Source organism: Emys orbicularis, chromosome 1 (assembly GCF_028017835.1).
Source record: "Emys orbicularis isolate rEmyOrb1 chromosome 1, rEmyOrb1.hap1, whole genome shotgun sequence".
Lineage (NCBI taxonomy): Eukaryota > Metazoa > Chordata > Testudines > Emydidae > Emys > Emys orbicularis.
In genome coordinates, this window is record NC_088683.1 from 237,637,044 (window position 1) to 237,664,893 (window position 27,850).

The 27,850-nt window shown below is 42.7% G+C and overlaps 1 protein-coding gene across 1 annotated transcript in view; it reads left to right on the plus strand.

Annotated features, from left to right (window-relative positions):
* PUDP (pseudouridine 5'-phosphatase) overlaps positions 1-27,850 on the plus strand; it is a 160,779-nt gene that overhangs the window by 84,258 nt on the left and 48,671 nt on the right. The window contains exon 3 of the mRNA XM_065414156.1: positions 1,044-1,273. Coding sequence (XP_065270228.1) covers positions 1,044-1,273 — 230 coding nt within the window. The remainder of the gene's footprint in view (positions 1-1,043; positions 1,274-27,850) is intronic.

Genomic DNA, 27,850 nt, shown 5'->3' on the forward strand with positions numbered 1-27,850 from the left:
TTTAGAAAATGTAAATATTATTTTTATTACTTAATTTGAATCTATTAAGCACTGTAGCTTTGTTTTGCATCTTTGTTGGTTGGGAAGTCTTGGGCAAACCACATCATTCTGTCTTTTATTAGTTGTTGAGTAAATCACGATAGGTCTATCAGTTAAAATGGAACTGTAGTTTAATATTGTCACAATAACACATTGTGTCATGTTACTTTTCCCTGAGTCTATAAAAGTGAAGAAACTAAAAAGTACTTGCCTTGTAATTCTTCTTTGAGGATATCAGACAACTACTCTGGCCTTTTGTTCATGCTTATCCCCACTACAGAGGATATGTTGGAGCTCTGCCACCCTGATTTTCCACTGAGGTGAGGTCCTTCAGGGATTTTACACCGCCAGTATAAGTTAGAGCAGCCTTCCAGGCTTCTCTAATTCATGCTAATCAATTATGCAGAATGAGGGAACTGTATCCAGCTCATTGATGGCTGAAGTACCCCCCTCCCTTCTTACTCGTGTAGCTAAGACAAGGGGAATTGAATCTAGTAGCTTTGGAAAAAATCAGCATTTGATTCAAGAATAATTATCTGCTGTTATCTTGGTAAACACGCTTTGATTTTTCTGATGAGCAAAAATATTTCACACTTAGGGTTTGTCTACACTGCCATGTGAGGTGTGACTTCAGCATGTGTAGACAAACCATGGCTAGCTCAAATAACAATAGCAGTGAAGCCACGACAGCAAGGGCTAGCCGCAAAAGTAAGTACACAGGGTCCCTGGCAATCTTCCTCAGCCTGTGGTGCTGCCCATGCTGCTGTGGCTTTGCTGCTATTGTTATTCAAATTAGCTAGATCAAAGGTAGCTCAGGTATGTCTACATATGCTGTAATTACACCTCTGGTTGCAGTGGAGACAACCTTAATAAAAATTCCTTTCAAGAATGACTGAGGACAAATGAATCCTTATTATATTCAGTAAAATGACTTCATTACGATACAGCCTGAAGTACTGTAAATAGGACATGAATATTAAAATGCATGTTAATTTGCCTTTCAGGGGTTGAAAAGCTGATCCGCCATCTACACCAACACAATGTACCTATAGCTATTGCCACTAGCTCAGCCGGAGTGACATTTCAGATGAAAACAAGCAAACACAAAGACTTCTTTAGTCTATTTCATCATATTGTGTTGGGAGATGACCCAGATGTGAAGAACAGCAAACCACAGCCTGATGCGTTTTTAGTTTGTGCAAAGAGATTTCATCCTCCTCCTCCTCCAGAAAAGGTAGGGATGGAATTAGCTGAAAAGTCAGCAATAAACAATTCAGAATACATTTTGATTTTTTTTTTAATTTGTTGTTTAATATGACAAGTTTTGAGATTGAGATTTAATAGCAAATTAAAAATACTCATGGGGGAATTCTGCACCGCTGCGCAATACAGAAATTTCCAGAAATTAATGTTGTGCATGCAGAATTTCCTTTCCCCCACAGAAATGGGCTGCAGTGCTGCTGGCTGCCACTGGGGGCCGCTGGACCCGGCAGAGCCTAGTTCGCACATAGAAGACACTGCCAGGGGGGAGAGAGAGGGAGCTAGAGGGTTCCCAGCAGCTGCAGTTCTCCACACACCCTGAGGGAACGAGAGAGCAGTGTGCAGGAAACTCCACACAAGCCTGGAACATAGCATCAGGCTGTTTCTCCCGCTGGATCCCTGGACTCTGAGGGATATGGGGGCGGGTGTTTGGGCTGGGGGAGACACAAGTGGGTGCTGGGGAGGGTGGTCTAGGGGGGCCCCATGGCTGGGCTCCAGGGGATGTATGTGCGGGTATCTGGGCAGCAGGGCCCCTGCAGCTGAGCTCTGGAGGGGGGGGGGCAGGGAGGCATTTTGCGAGTATCTTTGCTAGGAGGGGCTCTGTGGCTGGGCTCTGGGGGCAGGAGGAGTGCAGGTGCCTGGCCCCCTGGCTGGACTCTGGGTGGAGGAAGAGAAACAGAAACTGGGTTGTCATAGGAGTTTCTTTAACTCTCTTCTAGGGGAATTTTTTGTGTGTGTCTCTATTGTTACAGACATACTTGCTGATAGGTATTTTGGAAAAAAAAAATTACCAAAATAATTGAAACTGGCGTGATCATGTAGTGTTATTTTGACAAATAACATTTGCAGAATTTTAAAATATTGTGTACAGAATTTTTAATTTTTTGGCGCAGAATTCCCCCGGGAGTTAAAAAAAAACAACCACACAGCATTCTCTGTTCCTGAAGAAATGTATACTGTAGAAGCAGAAAATTATTTGAAAGTGTCCTGTTCATTCACTATACAATGTTTTATAATGCAAATTACATTTGATTTACTGCATGGTACTGTGAAGTAACAGGAAACTTCAATGATTTCCACTACATGTATAAATATGAAAGCTGAGCTTTTGTGCTCAAAGTTTAGAAACATTATTTAAACATAGGACAGTTTTCTTTTCAAACATTTGTGGCTTATTTACCTCTTAAATGTCTAAACATTAAAGATACATTTTTGTAAAGAGGATATAGATTTCCTTCATGCCATCTCTTCATCCTGCTTGCTGAATCTATTAGGTCATAATTCTTGGTTTATGATTTCAAAACCTAGCACTGAGAAATATCACTGTTTTCTTTCTCTTATACAGATTTGCTAAATTTCCAATTCAGAAACCTGTGAGGGTAAATATCTGAAAGAGTAATGGATACCTATTTAAGTAATATTGTCATTTCTATTTTAAATTAACACAATTTCTCTTTAAAATCATGCCTTTGTTCTTTTTTTCTGTTCTGCGTGAAATATGAAGCCTATAAAGAAGCCTATAAAGAAGTTTTGAGATCCTCATTATTGCTGAGAAAATTGTTTCATAATTGTGATTTTTTTTAATCCAAACTCTGGTGTAGATGATGGTGTATTGCTGGTCCACGGAGAACAATGTATATGTAGGCGTATTTGCAGCAGTTAGCTAATGTATTTCAACCTTTCCCTGAATGGACTCTCCATTTCATTGAAGCCCCTTATTTACATGGGCAGGAGTAGATAAATAAGTGAATAAGTGTGTGTGTGTGTGTGTGTGTGTGTGTGTGTGTGTGTGTGTGTGTGTGTGTGTGTGTGTGTGTGTGTGTGTGTGTGTTAAAATCAATCTCATGTGTCTTTTGTACATGTGGGAGAATGTGAATACCAGACCTTCATTTCTCTCTTTTTGATAAACAACTGACAAGGAGTCCCCAGCCTGTCCCCAAATATCTTGTTCATGCAAGTAGCTCTTGTGTGAGTAGTACACATTGGACAATCGTCGCATGCATAAGGACTAATTGTATGACTAAGTGTGTGCAGGAGTGGGTCTAAGCTTTGAACAATCTCAGTAGTGATGTCACACAAGGCTGAAACCCCAATTTAGAGCAAGAAATGAGGAGCTAATAGTCCTGATACTTAATTTTTAAAGGTTCTTTATTAGAAAGAAAAAAGACTATTGTTTTACTCTTTGTATATCGTAGTGTTTTTTGTTTTTTGTTTTTTTTGCTTATCTTTGACACAGAATTTGAAGTTGGTATCATGTGAAAGTAATCTTTCCAGATAACTATTTATTAGATAAACAGATTTAAAGTTTGTAATGTGGTATATTGATATACAAAATATATGTGCAATATATTCTCTGACTACTTTACTTTAATAACTGAAATGTTTAGTGTGGTTGTGGTTTTTCATTTTTATTTTTATTTTTATTTAAGATAAATGTGGCTAAAAGTTATGTTGTGCAATTATCAAAGTACCAGAAAGGAAGTACTGGAGTAATTTATTTGAGGCAAAGGGAATAAGAACATCTAGGAGGTTGTCTAGTAATGGCTGGGGGGGGGGGGGGTGGAGTAAACATGAGCTTCTGTGATAGAAACAATCTTTGTGGAGGTTTAACATTAGGATCAAGGGGTTCTGACCCCCTAACCATTCAGAAACAATAATTGATCATTCTTTTTATTGATCCACTATGGAGGAAAAGTTGTGAGAGGATCATGAAAAGCTCAGAAATAATAAAATTTCATCATAAAAAAGAGTTAGATGTCACAGGTATTGTTTTTGTGTTCCAGATGTTGCACCTCAAATAAACTGTTCTCCCATTTCACTGCAAACAACTAGAACTCGGCTTTTGCTGTGGTAACAGTTAACATATTTGAACACAGTATCATCTAAATTATAGCCAGTTTTTTGTTTTGTTTTAAACTTTAACTCTCCACGGTATTTTGAAATAGTCTATTCTTTAACCTATTAGTGAAAAGAGTAGTGAAATCTGTCACTAAGGGTACATTTACACAGAAAAAAAAAATGGGACAATGACTCTCAGAGCCCGTGTCAACTGTGTCAACTGACTCAGGCTCACGCTAAGGGGCTAAAAACAGTCTTGTAGGTGTTTGGGGTTGGGCTGGAGCTTGGGCTCCAAGACTCACCCTTTTCACCAGGTGTCAGACCCCGAATGTCTGCAATTTTATAGCGCCACAGCCCAAGCTCTGCGAACTTGAGTCAGCTGACACTAGCCAGCCATGAGTGTTTCATTGCAGTATATACATACCCTAAGAGTTCATTGGTCTGTTTTTTTTATGTTACCACAGTGCTGTTTGTGGGATCCTGCTCTTTCTTAGCCTTCCATGCAGCCTCAGGTTTTTATTTGACATAACTCAAGGTTCTTAACGCAAATGATGCAACAGATTTTTCCATCACATCTGGATATCCACTAAAATCACAAAATGTTGAGAGCATAAAAAAAGAAAAATTCCCAGAATCTATGATTTCCAAAATGTACATGACAAAATTTCATAATAATCATAAAGCAAGCATTGTGTGAACCTAAAGGAGGAGCTAATGAAGCAGCAGAGGCAAGGGAAGGCCAATTTGCATTTTTTTTTTTTCAAAAAGAAGAACAGATCTTAAAATAAGGATTATTTTCAGTAAACCATGTTTTTTCCACATGCAGATTTGGCATAATATCTTCTGACTTTTACCATCCAGCCTCTGGAAGTCAGTTTCCATTTTTCTTAACATTGCTTCAGAATGTTTAGAATTTTTCTTTCCATGACCATACTGAATTTCAGTTTAAGGATGAGTTGACTCTTTTGTGTTTGTAGATCTGAAATTAACAGCAAACATATGAACTTTTCATAGTCACAGAAAAAGACCTGAGTTCAAGATTCCGTGTTCCCTGTGTTAAAGCTGATGTTATAAATTTACATGGGTTGTTGACTTTTAACAAAAACAAAACAAAAAAATGCGTGAAATCTTGAAGTACTCATGGTGGTGCCAGTTCTGCACTGTGTTTGGCTGGACAGACACTCACACCCACTTAGGCAAAAATACTGTTGAAATGGATGGGAAATTTTCTTCAATACAGACTGGAGACTTCAGAATTTGACTAACATTATTATTATATTCAATGGCAACTTAATTAATTCAGAGTTAAGGTTGCTTGGTGGTATGTCATTCCCTCGCAGAACGTAGAGCAAAACTCAAACTTTTGAAAACCGCCAAATGCACAGTTAGGGTTCGCTATGAACTTAACTCCCCTCTTTCAGCAGTTCTCTAATACAGCTTTTAACATACTCTGCCAACCCCTGTGGTTTGCTGAAATGTGCAACCCATTCACTCAGGATACCACCTAACACTAATAAAGAACAAAAAAAAAAAAAAAAGGGTTGCGCACATCACCTTCCCTCTAAATAACATCATTATTAGCACTGAAGCAATTATGTTTTGAAATGACAAAAGTGTTTAATAAAAATATTTCTGCCTCTGATGCTGAAAACACTTATGCACATGCAAACATTTATGCACATACTGTAAGTACATGAGTAATCCCACTGAGGTCAATAGGACAAGGCTTGTGAATATATTTATGTGCTTGCTTAAGTGATCAGAGCCATAATTTCTTTCTTTATGTCTGTCTGCCTGCCTGCCTGCCTACGACCTACCTTCCTTCCTATAGCTGTTCTGTGAAATTTAAATAATATAAAACCCTAAAAGTAGTAGGGATGTAAAAGGTTAAACAGTTAACCAGTTAGCCGGTAAGCATTAGGCTTGCATCTGAAGAAGTGGTTTTTTACCCTCAAAAGCTTATGCCCAAATAAATCTGTTAGTTTTTAAGGTGCCTTGTTGTTTTTGTGGATACAGACTAACACGGCTACCTCCTGATATTATTGTTAACCGGACCGTAACTGTTTACCCAGGCAGCTGCCCGGCCACACCAGGCTGGCCGGCTGCAGCAGCCCTAGCCGTGTCAGGCCGGCACGCCAAAGGGACTCCAGCCTCGGCCGGGCCAGCAGGACCCCAGTCCTAGCCGTGGCGGGCGGGCGGGCTGGAGCGATCCCAGCCACGGTGGGCAGGCAGGACCCAGGCCGCAGCGGGCCAGGCAGGCTGGAGTGGCCCCAGCCCCGGCTGCACCGGGCCGTCGGGACCCTGGGGGACCTCAGTCAGGGCTGGGCTGAGGGACCTCAGCCCCTGCTGCCCCGCGCCAGCCCGCCTGAGAAACCTTGGTTAATGGTTAACCGGTTAAACCCATATAATTTTAATCATTTAACCTGTTAATTTTTTCAACCGATATTTACATCCCTAACAAGTAGTGCCATTTACCTTTATAGTGAACTATATTATAAATGCTGTTGTTTTTAATCTAAAATTGCAAAACAACAGATTTTTCAACTGTTATACGAAGCCTCAGCCTGTTTTAAGTCAATTACTTTAAATAATTCTACTCTGCTTTGCGGTTCCCCCCCCCCCCTTTTTTTTAGTAGTTTTTGCTTAATGAAACCCAAAATCATGAATAGTAGTCTGTGCTGACTCCGATGAATGTTCAATGCAGTTCTTCAGATTGGTCAGGTTACATTAAGATTTGTGTCTCTCATTTGGTTTTTGTGTCAAATCCTGTTTTGTTTTGTGTTTTTCCTTTTTTCAAAGAGACCTTTGTTGGGACATGATTGTTACAAAACAAGAGGTGAAAGAGTAATGGGAATTCCAGGCCCTATGGCCATGCTGTAATTTGTACAACAGTATTAAAGAGAGAGTGAAGGAACTGCTTAGGTTTAAACATGCTCATCGCTGTGATTGGAACATACCTAAAAAGGGTTGCCATTTCTTTTTTAGTTGATTTTGTTCTTATTTTTTCACCGACATAATTTTCTGACAGCTTTTCACAGCTGATCCACTTTCAGTACACACATTTCACTTATTTGATGTTCTGAAAGCTTTTAACATCTTACTAGTCATATTACATCTACTTAAAGGAGTTTCTCTTGTGTCTAATGTACATACTGAGACTTTGAATTTGTTAGCCATACTTTAAATAAGGTAAGGGAGTTACAAAGGCATGAAGAGTCTGTCATTAAGTTATATACTGTAGCTGCAAATTGGAACCCCTGCTGTTTAAGTTATGTATTTTAGAGTCAATCATTGTTAATCTGTACTTTTTCTGTTTGTACATAAATGGGCTTCACTCTTTTCTGAATGTTTACAATTCACAAATTAGACACTTTATTTATTATAAAAGTAACGAAAACAGTACATGCAAAAAGACAGAAATTTTCACCTTAGAATAAAAAGCTGTGCCAATAGCATTCTTTTCAAAATTCTTCTGTTCCTTTTTCTTGAATAGATCTCAGTTAGTTGTGATTTTTGCCTTAGCTGAAGCATGGCTATAAACAGGAATGCATAATGTAAATCATTATGCTGTATAGATGGCATACAATTTCCTGTGGGTAGATTTTTTTTATTATTATTTTATTATCAAATGTTATATCATCATACTTCTGTATATAAACCTTTCCAATTATAAACCCTGGCTAACAGAGCAATTGAGCCAGATTTTCAAAATATCTGTATGCGTGGATTGCATTCATACATTCCTTTGCACACACACAAAAGAGACTTGCATGTATAAATGGTCAGTTGGTTGAGTGTGGACTGCTGTAATATGTTCTTGTCGGAGAATAACATTCTATATGGGGTTGCGTATGGAGAGTATCCATAAACTAAAGCAAGTGCAGAATGTGGCTGCCTACTTACTATGTGGACTTTATGCGGAGAGCGTACAACAGTGTTCCACAATATTCACTAGTTTCCAGTAAATTTCCAGGTGAAATTCAAGGTACCGGCATTGACTTACAAAGCCCTGACTGTATGTGGCCTGGTTATCTGGGGAATTACCTCACTTTCCATTCTGTACTGATATAATTGCAACTAAAGGAGGCATTGAAGACGGGGTTACTTCAGTTTGAAAGGGAGGAAACTCCTGATTCAAGGGTTTTCCCTACAGGGTCCTGAACTGTGGAACTTTTTTTCCTTCCCAGTCAGTCAGAGCCTGAATTTGTTGTTCTTCTAGGCACACTGCAGAGCCCCAACTCTTTTTGTGGACATTTGAGAAGGAGTTGGGTTCTGGTTATTTGGTGTGGGGTTTTTTGGATTTCTCTTGCTTTGCTAGTGTTATGGGATAATCCCACTAAGTAAACAGTATAGTATTTGTTTAATTGACCTAAAAAAAATTAAGCTAGTGCCTTGGATATACGCTGGAGAAATCTAAAGAAATAAATTAGTAGCTGTTTGTGTACATTCTTTCCGTCTATGTGCACATAATCACAGTAATTGCTTGCACAAATGTGGAAAGCAAATGATTATAGACCACAGATATTTTGAGAATAGGCTTACTTTGGGAAATTCGGGGTATACTGAAGGTGGAACTGGAAGTGCCCAGAACTTTGGAACTGCTTAACGCATTAGCAGTTATTCTCTTTCTTCATTGGTCTCTCAATAAGCTATCATAGAGAGTGATGACCCTCTGTTCTGACTGCAAATGGTTCAGCTAATAGTTATTCAAGTTAGTACGGTGAGCTGACCCTACTAGGTGCCTATCAGTGAGAGCGCCTTTCAGGAGACTAGTGGATGTTAGCTGGAAAAGCTCAATTTGTGGGAACAATGTGTGAATGGCACCTTCCTCATAATTGTCAGCTTTCCCCAAAATGAGGCTGAGGGAAGATTCCTGATGGAACCTTGTTATGGCCTTATTCTTACTCATCCCATGCTCTAAGGCCACCTGCAATTCATTATTAGACAATATAATATGTATTAAAAAATCAGGTAGAACTATTAACACATCAGAACCATACAACCCACCCATCCCCTATACATCCCACTAAAACCATCCTCTCAGAGAGGTTGACAAAACGGATGTGATTTCCAATATGCCTCCAAACTCAACAGGTTAGAGCTTTGTGGAGTGAGTTGCAGAAGAACAAAGGACACTGCACTAAAAATGCCCAGTCTCCTGTCACCTACCATTTAAACCCTGAGTTTGCTCAGGGGCTTCACCTGCTTTCACTGGGTAGCAGCAAGTGTGGAACAGCTGCGGGCTATGACAACATATCTCCAGAATTCCTGAAAAACCTTGACCCCCGTGCTCGGCTTCAGCTTGTGAAATTCTTCATCAGGGTCATCAGTGAAGGTAGGCTACCGAAGATATGGCGCACCACAAAAGTCATTGGCCTCCTAAAGTCTGGAGGGGACCCAAGTCAAGCATCAATCAAGGAGCACTTGGTCCTACAGTGCATATTACCTGACGTGGAGAGAATTTTGAGCCCTGACCAAGTCGGCTTTTGCCGAGGCTGTAGCACATGCGACCAAGTACTCGCGCTGACCACAATTGTTGAAAATGGCTTCCAGAGAAACTTGAAAACAGGCACTGTTTTCATCAATCTAACAGCGGCGTACGATACGGTATGGCACACTGGCCTGCTCGTGAAGGTATCACAGGTCCTGTGGCATCGTTGAACTGTTCCTCCATGATAGGCAGTTCAGAGTCCACATGGGGGAGAAGAGGAGTACTTGGAGATGACAGAACAGTGGGTTACCCCAGGGCTCTGTGCTTTCTCCAGCCCTGTTCAACCTTTACATCAATGACCTGCCAACAACGGAGTCACAAAAGTTCATTTACACAGATGACATCTGTTGCGGTACCCAGGCCTGGACATTTCACGAGCTTGATGCCACCTTAAACTGGGACAAGATAAAGTTAGCTGACTACTGTAAGACTTGGTGCCTCCAGCCACGCGTCATAAAAACAGTCTCCAGTTTGTTCCATCTTCATCATGCCAGCCCAACCCAAGAACTGAATGTTTATCTGAATGGTCAGAAGGTGAAGCATGAAGTAGAACTGGTCTATCTAGGTGTGACCTTAGACTGCACACTGAGTTACCATGCCCACCTGAAGAAGACAGCAGCTAAAGTTAAGACGCACAACAATCTTCTTAGCAAACTGGCAGGTTCGTCATGGGCTGCTCGTGGTCCAACTTTGCAGACATCAGCTCTTGCCACCTCATATTCAGTGGCAGAGTACTGCGAACCAGTTTGGAGTCGATCGTCACACACCAAACTGGTGGATATGCAGTTACATGCCACCATGCGCATCATTTCTGGAACCCGGCATTTGACTCCACTCCCATGGCTTCCAGTTCTGAGCAATGTTGCTCCTCTTCATATCGGATGAGAGGTTACCACTGACAGGTTACTGGAGAAAGTACACGCTAACCCAAGCCTGCCACTGCACAATTATTTTTTTTAAACCGCCAGCTGCACATTTGCCGTCACATCGCCCCTTATGGTCTCATCCACCGTGCCAGGATGTTAGAGCTGAAACCGTCTGGCGAGAGGAATGGATATCTGTTATAATCCCCAACCAGTCCCTCGTCGCCAACCCCACAATCTGTCCGTGTGGGTTTGACCTGCCCCATCGCCAATGGTCCCTGTTGAACAAATTCTAGACCAGGCAAGGTCTCTGTGCTGGGGCCTTCGTGACAGCCCTTTGTGCAGCTGCGGCACAACACAGATGATGACGCACATTGTCAATGAATGCCTGCTGACTAGGTTCAGCGGTGGCCTAGAAGAACTGCATCATGCCACTGAAGATGCCATCGTTTGGGTAGACAACTATGCACACGGTAAATAAATAAAACCTGCTTTCCACCCTCTGATAAGACAGAGAGAGGGAGGTAGCCAGGATCCAAACTACACCTCTACCCCGATATAACGCGACCCGATATAACACGAATTCAGATATAACGCAGTAAAGCAGTGCTCCGGGGGGGTGGGGCTGCGCACTCCGGTGGATCAAAGCAAGTTCAATATAACGTGGTTTCACCTATAACGCGGTAAGATTTTTTTGGCTCCCGAGGACAGCGTTCTATCAGGGTAGAGGTGTATTACCAGAAATGAACTAGAAGCCAGTGAATGCTGTGAAGTACAGGCAAAATATGCTTTCTTAAGAGAGTTCCTTGTAGTAATGTAATCTGGAGGTGACAAAAACATGGACAACTGTGGTGAGAACCACATCTAAAAGCAAAAGTTACAATGTCCTGGCTAAGAATAGATGCTAAAAAGCACTCACAGTTTTGCAGGCTGTATTTTATGTACAATAATTACAATAAATAATGTACACTGTAAGGAAGTAGCTACCGCTCAATGTGCTGCCATTTGAGAAGCCTAAGTTCAGGAATCACCTTGTGACTCCTGCTTAGTCCATGAAAACTTTAATTTAATTTATATATTATATTTCAGGTTTCTAAGTGCGCACCTTAAGTTCAGTGTAATGTACAGAAATTTTAAACAAAAAATAAAAATGATCACACATTCAACAGATTTGCAATGGGCACATTCAAAATTAAATTAATCCCTTTAATACAAGTGACCATAGACAAAACCTCCATGCCAGTAACCCCTCACCTACTTCCTCTCCACCTGGTTAAAAAAGATATGGTTTGCAGTCTGCCTGGAAAGTTAACTAGTTCAGGTAGTGGTGCACAAAAGAAACACAGGAATTGGAATGAATTATCTTGTCCCTGACAGGGACCAGTACCAGATGCTTCAGAAGATAGTACAAGAAACCCTGAAGCTGGCAATGCAGGACGTTGTTTCTTAATGCTCAATAGTTAGAGTTTGGCTCATGCCCTGAAATATTAGGGTTTATGTCCCTTCCAGATTGTCCTTTTTCAAATCCTAGTTATTGTAACTCTGTCAAGAGCAGATTCCAAACCTGGGAACCCTTCAGAAAAAACGTCCTGCTTCCAGTCCCCTCTTTTTTAAAAGTCGGAGAGAGTCTAGCTTGACTGGCCCGACTGACTGCAGTTGTGTCAGTATCCCACATGGAGAGAAGTGATCTGAGGTAACCAAATCTCAAACCATTTAGGGCTTTATAGATTAAAACCAACACCTTGAATACCACTCAGAAGCTTCTAACTAGTGTGTGAAGATCACAGAGTACTGGTGTAATGTGCTCTCTGTGTGATGTACTACTTAATAAGCAAGTGGCTGCATCCTACACCAGCTTCTGCTTCTAAATAGTCTCAGCATGTAAACCCTAATTTGTACCTTCCAGGCTGGAAGGTGACTTCTGGGATTGCAAAACTTACTTTCTGTGTTTGTTGCAGCAATGTGGAGGGGTGGAAAAATATCAACAGACTCCAGACTAATGGGGTGAATCTTTAATGCTCTTTTGCAGTTTGGGCAGCCATCAAAAATAGAGATGGAAAAAGAAAACTACATTTAGGACCACATTTAGGAATGTAGGACTTTTAAGGACATGGTATAAATGTTGTCCCCTGTAAAGGAATTGTATTTTTTATTTACAAAGCAGCTAAAGGAAAGAGATATTTATAAAGTTTCTTTCAATCCTAATACTTCATCTACAGGATTTGTTCCCCTCCTCTCCTCCCTCCCACTAGCTGTGTTATACATGTGTAGAAGAAAAATGAAGTGTTGCATGGTTTGAAAGTAATTTAGCTCTTAAGTGTTCTAGACACTGCACTGCTTGTTTGTTTATGGATGTGTTCGCCTTTATGGAGAAGAAAAAAGGCATTCAAATTTCATACAAAAATACTCTGGTCAAGGTTTTCTTTCACTTGATGCCTATGATTATAGTCGAAAAGGAGAATTGTAATTGGTTCTTATTCTTTGGGGTACCGCTATTTTAGAAAAAAAATTCCTTGCATTTGTCTTGATAATGTATCAAGTAGTTGCTAAGGGACTTGATGAAATCTGATGCAAAATAATAAATTATGTTCTGCAGCCTTCTTTCCTTCTACGTGCTATGGGTGCATAAACATAGAGATGGGTACACCTACAAATTCAAAAAGCATTATATTCAGATTAGCAGGTCACTGGAGATGTGTTACTAATTGTTTTAGAGAACTCATTATGGGTATTATCACATATTAATTATGCATGGTAAGTAGGAAAAAAGAGGGGGAAATACTTCTTTTCTGATAAACTGCTCATTGAGTTATCTTTTTTCTTTTCAAGACCTTGAGCATTTTTTTGGAGATGCCAAACAGAGTAATCATTGAATAATTAGATTTTAATTAACAAGAATTTTCTCTAAAATGTTTTTAATGTCTTCTGGGTTACAGCAAGCAATGAATAAATCCTCTTTCAAAAAGATCTAGTGCACTGATCTTCTGTATAGCTGAAATTACCTTTGCAATCATGCCAGTGCCTGTCAAAGAAATGCTTCTTCAGAGTTTTAGAACAAAGAATGAAGTCTAAAACAAGCAATTGAATTGTTAAGGGTATTTTTGTTGCTTCTTTGTAATTTATTAATTTAGAAAGTCCTGCAGAAATCTTTGGAAGGCCCAGTGTGTGTCACTTTATTCCTGTATGCCCTCTTTATATTTTTTTAAAAATATTGTTGCTGTTCATGAAATGTGAAACTGCAGATAATTTTTAGATATGCTGCCCCCCCCCCCAAGTTTATTCAGTTGTGTGGGTGAGGATGCATTTTTAATATTCTTGGTGGGATTTTTACCATCATTTCAGAAAAGCTATGTACAGGGTGATCAGTTAGCACTGACAGATTATTTATTAGCTAAACAGGGCAAAGGATTTTATGCAGTGGTAGTACACTGATCGCTATATCATGAAATGAGTGCACTTATAAGATGATTACAAAATGTACTCCATAAAGAAGTGTGTTTGGAAACAAAATATTTTTATTGTGATAGATTAGTATTATAAATATAAAAGACCTTGTAGTAGCACAGAGAAGAGCTGGAAAAGGGACAGGTTTATCTGTTAAAGCATGCTTAACACTTCCATTCCAGAATTTCTTTATCTTACAATAATAGTGAGTATTTATTCAAACATGAGACAGATGGTTCAAACTAAGCCTGGGCAAGGCTGAAGTGTTACTGATTTGAAGAAGGAAATACTTCAACGTAATAGTAGTGATGCTGTCCTTCCCTTCCATCAAAGATACCTATCCCTTCCTATCAATCAAAATAATGCAAAATATAGGAATTGCCATACTGGATCATCTAGTCTAGTACCTTGACTCTGACAGTGGCTAGCAACATATATGTGAGAGGCAGGTGTAAGAACCCCACAGCAGGCAGATGTGGAGTAATCTACTCTTTCTATCACATCTCATCCTGCTCTCTGATCGAGATTGGCTTAATCCCTGAAGCGTGAGGCTTAATATATTTTCCACAAAATTTGTTATGAATTATAACTCTGGGTATTCTTATCTATATACATATCCAGTCCCTTTTTGAATCTTAAGTTCATGGCATCAGTGACTTCCTGTGGCAATGAGTCCATAGCTTTAATTACACATTTTGTGTGTAAGTTTATCATGTCTTATTCATTTTCGTAAAATAAACAATCCCAGTCTTTTCAATCTCAGTTCATATGACTTTTTTCCAGGCTCTTGATCATTCTCATTGCTATTCTCTGAACCCTCTCTAGCTCTGCAATATCCTATATGATTTGGGATGACACGGTACTCAGAGGAGGCTGCACCATTCATGTATATAAAGGTATCATAATATTCTCCATATTATTTACCATCCCATTCCTTGTGCAACCTGACATCTTGTTTACTTTTTTGACTGAACATGTACATTGAGCAGAGGTCTTCATTGAGCTGTCTACAATGATGTCTGGGCCCTTTTCATGAGTTGATACAGTTTGTATAGACCCCTGGAAGATATATGTGTAGTTTAATTATTTCTCTCCAATGTGCATTACTTTGCATTTGTCAACCAATGGATTTAATTTGTCATTGTGTTGCCCATTCACCTAGCTTGTTTAGGTCCCTCTGAAATTTCTCACAGTTCCCTCTGGTCCTGACTAACCTACCTAACTTTTAGTCATAAGCAAATTTTACTAACAGGGCTACCACTCTGAAACCCGTCACTATTTTGTCAGACACTATTTTGTGGGACAGAGAGAGCCTGGAACGGGTGGAACTATAATGTGACCTGGCTAGATGGCCAAGTCACCACCATACAAGATCACCAAGGTTACGAGGAAAGCGGGGCAGAGTCACGGTTTCTTCTTTGAGTGCTTGCTCATGTCGATTCCATTCTAGGTGTGCGCATGCCCATGTGCGCGGCCGTCAGAGATTATATCAGGCGCTGCCGGCCCACGCTCTCTCTGTTCCTTCTTAGCGCCCATGGTGGTCAGTCAAGAGCTAGCAGTTTTCTTCCATTGGACTTCGGGCCTTTCTTTAATTGTAGTTAGTGTTAAGTAGTTGTTAAGTAGCGTAGTTAGCTGATAGCTAAGGTCCCAGCTGGGACTTCGCCCCAAGCGGGGCATGCCCCGAGCTTCCGGGTTTAAGCCCTGCTCGATCTGTGGCAGACCTATGCCTGTGAGTGATCTTTATGACAGCTGCCTTAAGTGCTTGGAGGAATCACACATCAAGGAGCGTTGCCGGATCTGTAAGAACTTTTGGGCTCGCACCCAGAAGGAGATGGACGTTCGCCTCAGAGCTCTCCTAATGGAATCCGCTCTCCACCCAGCTTCTGAGCCCTCTACGCAGGCCGCACAGAGTACTTCAGCCTCCATGCGCAGTGCGCCACTGGCGCCCGGCTCCTTTCGGCACCGTTTGTTGTCACCGGTGCCAAAGAAGAAGGCGAAGAAGCGCTCACCGGCGCCGAGCAAGAAGGCCTAAGGGTCATCCAGTAGAGGGAACGGGCCTATCCGCCAACCTTCTCTGGAGCAGCACGAGCGTGCCTCCGCGCCTGTGGCTCTTAGCCCACTTAAAGATCCGTCACTGAGTCTGGTGAGCAGTATGTGACCCACCATCCTGCCTGCACTGTCATTATCCCAAACCCAGGCACAGAGAGCGCACAGATCTTCACCTGCTTCTGTGACATTTCCGTGGCCGCAGGACCAAGCTAAGGCTCACTGAGAGAGCAAGCCAGCCATTAAGACCCCTCTGGGAGTGGGGGAGCACTGCAGATCGCCAGCCAAGCAATCCCATGGCAGGTCGCAACCATGCCGCCGGTAACCCAAACTCTCCCTCTGGACATCAAGACATTATTCCCCAGTGCGGGGTCAACGCTCCCTGTATTAGGATTGACGCCATTTGCCCTATCGCCAATCTGCATCTAGACGTTGGTCCCGGTCACCGTGGGACCTCTTCCCCTCAGGTTACCGGTCTCTGCAACACCGTTCTTCCCGATGCTGATCTCCCCAGTACTGGGACTGCTCTCCCTGGTATAGCCACCAGTTGCTTATGACTGGTCAGTGCTCACTGGTAGCCATGACCAGCAAGCAGACCCAGGTGTCGACGGCTCCTCCCTGGTCACTGGAGAGTGGTTCCTCTGGTGTGGAGGTCCAGTTCAGCCCATCACCCTGGTCCCCACAACGGGATTGGGCACTGGAAACTGCTCTGCCGTACACAGCACCGCAGTAGCAGCAAGGCCAGTGGCTAACACGGTGGCCATATTGGGGAGCATGGGGCATTCCGGTGATGACAATGCCCCCTTTGCAGCCCGCATCAGTGGCCGTGTCGGAGCGGAAATCGACGGCCCCACCAGGCCCAGTACCGGGAGATCATTCAGAGGTTGGGATGGAGGACCCAGTGCCCACCCCCAAACCTCCCTCTCCAATGGCTGCCGAGCCCCCAGCGCCTCCACTTGCAGCCTCTTCCCTAGACGAGGCGGTCGCAGAGCCTTCCAGGGTCAGCCCCCCGGATGACTTTAAAGAACACCAAGCCCTTCTCAGGCGGGTGGCTTGAAAACTTGGGGCTGGAAGTGCAGGAGATGGCCGAGCAGGAGGACACCCTGTTCAATGTCCTCTCGGCCTCCACACCCACCCGGGTCACCCTGCCCGTGCACGATGGAGTCCTTAAGATCTCCAAGTCACTGTGGCAGACTCCATCTTCCATCCACCCACCTTGAAATGGGCTGAGAAAAAATACTTTGTGCCAGCCAAGGGTTTTGAGTACCATTATACTCACCCATCCCTGGGCTCACTGGTTGTGTCTGCAGCCAATGAAAAGCACAAGCAGGTCCCCACCGCTTCTACTCCCAACAGTAAAGAAACCAAAAAACTCAATGTATTTGGCAGGAAAATGTATTCAACAGCAAGCCTACAATTCCGGGTGGCGAACCATCAGGCCTTGCTGGGCAAATACAATTTTAACCTCTGGGAGAGCCTCCAGAAGTTCCAGGATTCCCTTCCTCAGGGTCAGGCTCAGGAGTTTGGTACCCTGGTAGAGGAAGGGACCGCAGCAGCCAGATGCTCCCTGCAAATGGCATGGGACTCAGTGGCAAGGGTGTTCGCATCAGTTGTGGTTATGTGACGCAGCTCCTGGCTCCAAACGGTGGGCCTTTCCCAGGAGATGCAGGCCTCTATTCAGGACCTCCCCTTTGATGAAGTTGGGCTCTTCTCCAATCAAACGGATGCCAGGCTACATGGGTTGAAGGACACTAAGGCTACCCTTCGCTCGTGGGGCATGCATACCCCACAGTCTGCCAGAAAACCATTCTGGCCTCCACCACCATCGAGGCCTAGGCAGCCCAGCAGGGATCTGCAAGGAGAAGGGACACCGGGTTTAACCATCGCTGCCCTTCCTCCCCTCATTTGCCAGCCCAGCCCAGACCCACTAACCACCCGGGGGTCCAAAAGCAATCGCTTTGAGGGTGCGCTCGTGAGTGATGCCCCAGTCAGTCAGCCGGATTCTGCCCGTCCTTTCCTCAACCACCTTTCCCCCTACCGCTCGGCCTGGTCGCAGGTTACCTCGGACCACTGGGTCCTGGACATAGTAGCTCAGGGCTACACCCTGCAGTTTGTGGATACCCCTCCTTCCCGCCCCCCAGCTTCCCCATCCCCCTTCAGGGACTCCTCTCACAAGCAACTCCTGTTTTAGGAGATCGACAAGCTTCTGCAATTGGGGGCTGTGGAGGCGGTTCCTCAGGACATGGAGGGAAGAGGATTCTATTCCCAATACTTCCTAATCCTGAAGGCCAAGACGGGCCTCAGACCCATCCTGGACCTGTGTGGCCTCTCTTCATCTCGTGCCTGCTGGGTCAGTGCATAGTGCGATGCGAACGTATGGATGGATGACCAGGTGGCGGCCCGACAGATCTCTTGGATTGGCACCTGTGTCAGGAAGGTTACCGAAGATGCCTGCACTTTAGTGGGATGAGCTGTCACAATCGCTGGCGGGGGTACTTTCTCCAGCTCGCAGCAATAATGGATGCACGCCGTGATCCAAGATGAAATTCTCTGGGCTGACACTGGCAGCCCTTCATCCTGTCCACAACAGCAAGAAACAACTGTGATGACTTATGGAACAGCTGTGTTCTATCGATGTAGAAGGCCAGCGCTTGTCTGACATCAAGAGTATGCAACCTGCGCTCCTCATCTGATGCGTGAGGCTTCGGACAGAGGACCAGTAAGTAGATGTTCTGACCGTGTGGAACTGGGAAACAACCTTGGGCAGAAAAGCCAGAAGTGGGCCAGCTGGACCTTGTCCTTGTAGAAGACTATATAGGGCGGCTCCAACGTGAGTGCCCTGATCTTGGACACCTGCCGCACCAATGTTATGGTGACCAAGAAGGACACCTTCCAGGAAAGGAGCAGGAAGTAGGGGCTCAAAAGGAGGGCCCATGAGCTTTGAGAGCACCAGATTCAGGTCCCATGGGGGAACCAGATTCCTGACATTGATATGAAGAGCTAAGTCCTGCCGCATCCAGCAATTTTGGGTGCTGAGCTCATCCAGGTGGGCTCCCCAGCCCAGATCTGACACATCCGAGACCAGGGTGAGCGACGGTGAAGGGGACACAAGGGAACTCCTCGCAGCACTGATTTGGGGTGTAGCCACCAGTTCAAGAATGAGAGGACACGGTCCGGTACCGTGACCACTTGGTCTAGGGGGTGCCTGCTGGGAACATAGACTGTTATTAGCCATGTTTGTAGGGGTCGCAGATGAAGCCGGGCGTGCCTGACCACATATGTGCATGCTTCCATGTGGCCCATCAGCCGCAGGCAAGTCTATGGTGATCGGATGTCTCCTCATGTGGACAATAAGATCCACCATGGCCTGAAAGCGTGCTTCTGGGAAGAAGGCTCTGGCTCGCGTGGAATCGAGAACCTCTCCGATAAACTCTATGTGCTGGACCGGCATCAATGTGGATCTTTCTGTGTATATTAACAGGCCCAGGTCGTTGCAGGTGGAGCGTACCAGATCGAGGCTTCTCCGCACCTGTTCTGGAGACCTGCCCTTGATGAGCCAATCATCTAGATCCGGGAAGATCTAAACCCTTCAACATCTGAGGTAAGCCGCTACTGGCACCACACATTTTGTGAACACCCTTGGGGCCGAGGACAGGCCAAAGGGTAGCGCCGTGAACTGGAAGTTGCGCCCTGCCACTATGAAATGTGGGAACCGTCTGTGTCCTGGGAATACGGAGACATGGAAGTAAGCGTCTTTAAGTTGAGAGCAGCATACCAGTCCCCCGGATCCAGGGAGGGGATAATGGAGGCCAGAGATACCATGTGGAACTTCAATGGCTTTGTCAGAGCTGTGCTGCAAACTGCACGACAGTGAACTCCGAGCCCACCTCCAATGATATTGGTTGCGAGTCACCTAGAATGCAATAGACATGAGCAAGCACTTGAAGAAGAAAAAACAGTTACCTACCTTTTCCCAACTGTTGTTTTTCAAGATGTGTTGTTCATGTCCATTCGATTACCCGCCCTCCTGCGCCTCTTTCGGAGTTGTTGACAAGAAGGAACGGAGAGGGCATGGGCTGGCAGCACCTGATATACCGCGTCATGAATGCAGCACGCTAGAGGGCGCTACAGCCAGCACTATGGGTAATGCTAAGGCAAAAATCTCGGACGGCCGTGCATGTGGGCAGGCACACACCTAGAACTGAATGGACATGAGCAACACATCTCAAAGAACAACAGTTACGAAAGGTCAAAAGTTAAGTAACCGTTTTTTCACGCCACAAGTGGGGTGCTCTGGGGCAGTGAGACTCCGACATGCTTAGTGGTCTATAATTCCCTGGATCACACCAGAGCCTTTTTTAAAATATAGTTATAACATTTGTCACCCTTCCGTTTTCTGAAACAGTAGCAGTGTTTAATGAGATTACATATTTTTGTTAGCAGCTCAGCCACTTCATACTTAAGCTGTTTCAAAATTTCAAGATCCTGCTGTCTCACTAAGACTAAGCAATTGGGTACCATCAGTCTGACAAAAAAATTCTTCCCTCTACATTTACTTCCTAGGAAATTGATCCCTGTTTCCCAGTGAAGGATCTGGTCACAGTGATCATGCTCTCGTCACCTCCGGAGTACATTACTGCAGTCCACTGTTACTGTGACTGAAGGAGGAAGCAAAAGAGGCTCCAGCCTGTTGCCCTGTTCTTCAAAGCTATTAGAGCCGTGGTGGGCAACCCGCATCTTGAAAATTCACCCATAATTGGTCAAGTTATAAACCTCTGAAAATCATCATTTCTACTTGTTCAGTAGAGCTTGTTAGAGAGTTGTTGCTAAAATCCCTGCATGGTCCATCTGCACTGAGCATGCTCCTGCCCCCCTATATGTCCTCCACGCTGAGAATCTTAAAATGGGTGTACAATGTAGTATCAATAGCAGCTGCTGCCACTTTGGCCTAGAGTAAAATATGCTGGGAGCCAGGAATGAGACCATGAGTTTTAGCGCCAGATTTCCCACTGATTATTGTTAATCCATTGTATTTCGCAGCCCTTTTTACTGACCAATGCCTCTGAACTCTGCTTTGGAGGCAAGAAAGTGTACTTCCCTATATTTTCCAGGTGAGATAACAGAGCTTGCATTTCTGACAGAGTTGAGAATAGTCATCTCTGTAGTAGCCCAGGGCCAGATTCTGTGTTGTACCTCTCACAAGGTATGGTCTAGAGCAGTGTTTCTCAACTACTGGTCCATGGATAGACACAGTCCCTGACACAGTTTAGGAAGGCAGCAAGCCGATGCCTGGTATCAAAAGGTTGAGAAGCACTGGTTTAAAGGACAAGCAAAGGTGGTTTTAAACAAGATAATCCCAGTCAGTAGCTCAGAAGTATGACTGTGGGCGCGGGGAGAAGAACATAGAAAAGATTCTTGAAAGAAGTGGGGTTTAAAGAGGCTTTTGAAGGAGGATAAAGAGTGTATGTACTTGTTGAAGTGAAGATTGTTCCAGGCATGATACTGGCACAAGGCTGAAAGGGGAAGAAAGACATCAAGAGAACAATTAAATGAGAGAATAAGCAAGATGTTCAGAAATTGTGTGTACAATGATTTAGGGCTTTGAAGGTGAAAACGAGAAATGTGAGTTTGTGGCTATATTAGGCATTTATAGTAGTTTCATTATAAATTATCAGGAATAAATGTTCACTCTCCCATTTCTTGTGACCACTTTCCCAAACTTTTTTTCCCTTTTTTTTATATAAGGACACGTGGAAAAGTCAGGAAATAGTAGGTGAGTTAAAAAGTATATAATATAAACTCGTTGTGCTTTGACAGTCCTAGGGTGATACATAATATCTAAAAAAAATTGTGACAAGGCTAAAATTACAGCAGACTCTCTTCAAACATTAAAGATGTTACATGTCTAAATTTAAAATCTCCTGAAGATATGGAAAGAAGCACCATCTGAGAATGTGTACTACAACATTGTTACGGGGCCCTCGGGGTGCAACCTGGACTGTGTGAGAGATGAGCCCTCTGTCCCACCAACCTGGGGTACATAAGAACAGCAATACTGGACCAGACCAAAGCTCCATCTAGCCCAGTATCCTGTCTTCTGACAGTGGCTAATGCCAGGTGCTTCAGAGGGAATGAACAGAACTGGTAATCATCAAGTGGTCCATCCCTTGTCGCCCATTCCCAGCTTCTGGCAATCAGAAGCTGCCCATCCCTGCCCATCCTGGCTAATACCCATTGATAGACCTATCCTCCATGGACTTACCTAGTTCTTTTTGGAACCCTGTTATATTCTTGGGCATCACAACATCCTCTGGCAGTGAGTTCCATGGGTTGACTGTGCGTTGTGTGAAGAAATACTTCCTTTTGTTTGTTTTAAATCTGCTGCCTATCAATTTCATTTGGTGATCCCTAGGTCTTGTGTTATGCGAAGGAGTAAATACCACTTCCCTATTTGTTTTCTCCACACCAGTCATGATTTTATAGATCTCTATCATATCCCCCTTGGTCATCTCTTTTCCAAGCTGAAAAGTCCCAGTCTTATTAATCTCTCCTCATATGGAAGCTGTTCCATACCCGTAATCTTTTATTTTTTGCCCTTTTCTGAACCTTTTCCAATTCCAATATGTGTTTTTTGAGATGGGCCAACCAGATCTTCACACAGTATTCAAGATGTGGGCATACCATGGATTTATATAGAGGCAATATGATATTTTCTGTCGTATTATCTATCCCTTTCTTAATGATTCCGAACATTCTGTTAGCCTTTTTGACTGCTGCTGCACATTGAGTGGATGTTTTCAGAGAACTATCCACAATGACTCCAAGATCTCTTTCTTGAATGATAACAGCTAATTTAGATCCCATCTTTTTATATGTATAATTGGGATTATGCTTTCCAATGTGCATTACTTTGCATTTATGAACACTGAATTTCATTTGCCATTCTGTTGCCCAGTCACCCAGTTTTCTGAGGTCCCTTTGTAACTCTTCGCAGTCTGTTTTGGACTTACTATCTTGAATAGTTTTGTATCATCTGCAAATTTTGCCACCTCACTGTTTACCCCTTTTTCCAGATCATTTATGAATACGTTGAACAGTACTAGTCTCAGTACCTCTGGGGGACACCACTGTTTGCCTCTCTCCATTCTGAAAACTGACCATTTATTCCTACCTTTTGTTTCCTATCTTTCAACCAGTTACTGATCCATGAGAGGACCTTCCCTCTTATCCCATGACAGCTTACTTTGCTTAAGAGTCTTTGGTGAAGGACCTTTTCAAAGGCTTTCTGAAAATCTAAGTACACTATATGCACTGGATCCCCCTTGTCCACATGCTGCTTGACCCCCCTCAAAGAATTCTAGTAGATTGGTAAGGCATGGTTTCCCTTTACAAAAAACATGTTAACTCTTCCCCAACAAATCATGTTCATCTATGTGTCTGATAATTCTGTTCTTTACTATAGTTTCAACCAATTTGCCCGGTACTGAAGTTAGGCTTACCAGCCTGTTGTTCCTGGGATAGCCTCTGAAGCCTTTTTTAAAAATTGGTTTAACATTAGTTATCCTCCAGTCATCTGGTATAAAAGCTGATTTAAAAGATAGGTATCATAGTTAGTAGTTTTACAATTTCACATTTGAGTTCCTTCAGAACTCTTGGGTGAATACCATCCAGTCCTGGTTACTGTTTAATTCATCTATTTGTTCCCAAACCTCCTCTAATGACACCTCAATCTGGGACAGTTCCTCAGATTTGTCACCTAAAAAGAATGGTGCACTTTGGGGAATCTCTCGCACATCCTCAGCTGTGAAGACCAATGCAAAGAATCCATTTAGTTTCTATGCAATGGCCTTATCCCCCTTTAGTGCTCCTTTAACATCTTGATTGTCCAGTGGCCCCACTGGTTGTTTAGCAGGCTTCCTGCTTCTGATGTGCTTAGTTAAAAAAAAAATTTTGCTTTTACATTTTGAGTTTTTGGTTACCTGTTCTTCAAATTCCTTTTTGGCCTTCCTAATTATATTTTTACATTTGACTTGCCAGAGTTTATGCTCCTTTCTATTTTCCTCAACAGGATTTACCTTCCACTTTTTAAAGGATGCCTTTTTGCCTCTAACTGCTTCTTTTAGTTTGTTGTTTAGGTATCCCTCTCATTCAGTCATGCTGTGTGACCAGGATCCCAGAGAGCCACACTGGAATTACTCAGTTCAGGTGAACTGCAAAGAATGGGGCAAACAATCCCAAAAGATAATGTATATTCCAATACTTAGATTTACCAAACCAGCACAAAACAGCTTCTATAATACCTTACTGGTTACCCAGAAGCCAACAACATTCCCATAAAGCAACCCAGCCTTAGGCCTCCACCCAGACACCCAAGTCAAATATGATGAGGATTACTGAAGATCTTATTCATCATATAAGAAAGTTCTACCAATCCCAAAGGATCGGACACATTACCTCCCAGGTTAATGAATATTCCAGATTTTACCAAATATACGCTTACAGCCAATTCTTATTAACTAAACTAAAATTTATTAAAAAAGAAAAGAGAGTGTATTGGTTAAAAGATGAGTATACATCAGTGGTTCCCAAACTTTAACAACCTGTGAACCCCTTTCACTAAAATGTCAAGTCTCGTGAACCCCCTCCTAAAAATGAATATTTCCAGGGATTTTCTCCTTTCCCTGAGTATAAAATATAAAAGCAGTGATCTTGGAAATATAAAATTTGTTTTTATGACATGCTTATTACACACTACTTATTATTAATTATTATTTATCATTACCATATTTTTATTACATTATGAAAACGGCAACACTCTTCCAAGATTTCACTTTCATAGCTTGTATCATTTTGAATAAGCCTGTTATAAGACAAGGCTCCTATGTTTCATGAAGGAGTATCAGATGTGAAACAGCATGAAGGTATTTAAGAAGCCAACTCAAAGAGCTCCTCCTACACAAGCATTCAGGTCTTGAGCAGTCCAGGCAAACAACGCATGTTACAACAAAACTTAAACTTGTTCTTCATAATAATTTTAAAACAATACTAGTTGCCTATTTAATTTTAAAAACAGCAAAAAATATCCACCTCCCTTTCCATTTTCTTATAAGGAGTCTTGAAGTTTAAATCTCCTCAGTGTGATAGATATGTTTGCTTTGATCTCCTTAGCTCTTGGAAGTCCAGGAGCTCTGGGCTGCTTGCCCTTAGGGACAGCTCTGTCTGCCATTAGGGATATTTTTTCCTGAGAACCTCCTGTAATATTTCACGAACCTCAGTTGGGAATCACTGGTATACATACAGACATGAGTACAGTTCTTGAGATCAAATTCATAGAAGAGATGGTGATCTTTGTAGTTGCAAAGAATTCTTTCAGAATTATCTCATAGGTTATTGTCCAATGTTCATATTCAGGGTGATTCCAGATTAGGACTGGCGATCTCAATCTTGGGCGTAAGCTTTCCCTTCATGAAGCATCAAGCAGATCTGAGATAAAAAGGATTGGGACCCAGGGCATCTTTTAGTCATACGGTTTCGGGCCTTCTTTGACATGTCGGAGCACTTCGGCGAACAATAGGCAATCATGGGTATTTTGAAGTAGACCTATTTCCTAAGAATTGCCAGTAATTAGCTACACAGATTAACATAAGGCAATTGTCCATTTTTCCACCATTGGCAGATGATTTGCTATACATTTTGAAGAGATGAATACAGTGATGTTACTATGTTTACAGTTCATCTAAATGTTAATATGTCTTTTTGATCTCTGAATCAATAGCTATAGTGACAGACAGGAACTGTCTGTTTACATAGCTAACATCCTACAAGATATAAGTTCACGTATACAATTAGGATCACCTCCAATTCTGTAGTAATACAGGTTTGCATTTCAAAGTTCTAGCCTATTCTAGCATGGAGTGGCCCTAATTACCTTTCACATCCTTTTTTAACATGTCTCTAATGGTTGACTTTTGGCCATTTATCCTGCAACCTCCTTAACCCTTTCTGGCCATGTGTCACACTTGGTATAAGATTCATTGCAATTATATAACAGTGGTAGCAACAATGATTTTGCATGGTCATATTTTAATCAGATAATGTCACATGCTGTATCAAGCCACAAACCTCTGGCTGGTACTGCATTTACACAGAAATCCACAGGCAGGGACGCATCCAACTGAGTTACATTAATGCTTTCCCAGCCTTACATGAACCAACAATAGAGCGGCTATAGCCAGTTCCCCCCAGCTCCCCAGCCTTGAACCCCAGAACTGTACCATCTTACACTAATCAGAAGCCTGGCCAGTGTAAGTTCATTATCCAGACCACTCCTCCCTCGATATGGAGAGGACACACATTAGCCTTTGTAAACTGAGCTGAGATTTCCCAAGCGCTTCAATCAAAACACTGTTTTAGGTAAAATATAAAACAGATTTATTAACTACAAAAAATAGATTTTAAGTGATTATAAGTAGCAAGCATAGACATCAAAATTGGTTATCTAAGAAATAAACATAAATTTGCAGTCTGAGTTCTACAAACTAAACAGGATTCGAATCAATCAGTGTCTCACCCTGACAGATGGTACAAACAGGTCACAGATCCTCAGTACACAGGCTGGGACTCTTTCCCAGCCTGGGATCACCCTCCCCAATTCAAAGTCTTTGTCTTCCAGATGTTCCTCCAGGTGTTGAGTTGGGAAGGGGGACAGGGAGAGGGAAAGTGATGATGTCACTTCCCTTCTTTTATAGTTTCTCTAGCTTGCTGGAAAGATCTAAGTTTGTGTCATGGGAGTCCACCCTCATTGGGCAATGAGTCTCCATTGTCTCTGTGCTCTCTCTGAGAAGTTTCTGGGATGGCCACTGGGAGAGTGGATTCTCTTTAAGGGGCCATCAGCACGTCTGGCTACTCCATTGTTTTACCTGAAAGGCTGTTGTGGGTGTTTCCAACCTTGCAGCATGTTTCAGTAACATACAGCAGTACTTCATAACCTCACCTATAATAATAGCACATACTGTCCAACAGGATATTAATGTTCAACAGATCAAGACTTTAAAAATGATACCTAAGTCATACTTTGTACAAAACATATCATAATTATATGACAGTGGTGAATATGGGAGTTGCAGGGTGCCACTCTGAGGTACAGAGTGTCGCAAACATCTCTATCTGAAAGATGTTTCCCCTCTAGACACTAACGTTGGGGTTTGTGCTTTCATTTCATCCTCCATTCCCACTTATATTAAATAGTAATTCTCAGTTGTTGGACACCTTGTTCCTGTCCTCTTTTCTCTTTTATCTTTTGACCATTATCTCATTTTACATTCAGCTGGAAATCGAAAAGCACCCAGCATGTTCCAAAATTGACATTTGATTTTGAATTGTCAGATGGGAGTGCATTAATGCGGCTGTTTTATTAAGACAGGAATTATTTTAAATTAATTTGTCTGTAAATGTACTTTAAAAACAGTCACACCTGTTGCTCGTTCCCTGGAATCAGGCCAAGAAATAACCACAAACAAAGGTCAAACTAAAGCAATATTGAGGGTTGATTTATTGCTTGCTTCCCTTATTTGCACAGTTATACTCACACACACATCCCATTCATACTGGTGACAGGCTGGAGGTGTGGATGTTGCTTTTGATCTTAGGTGAACGGAGACTGGCCAGGTTCAAGCTTCCCAGAGATCGAACCACTAGGCGACAAGAGTCCCCGCTGTCCCTTCGGATCTACAGGAGGGCTCTATTGCTTCCGGTCCGGTCCCGAGTTTTTGCTGTTGTGGGTTACATCTCTCTCTGGCTGCTACTGCCGTAGGTTTATATACAGTCCCATAGACACCTTGATTATCCTTACACAGTAATATTTCAGTTC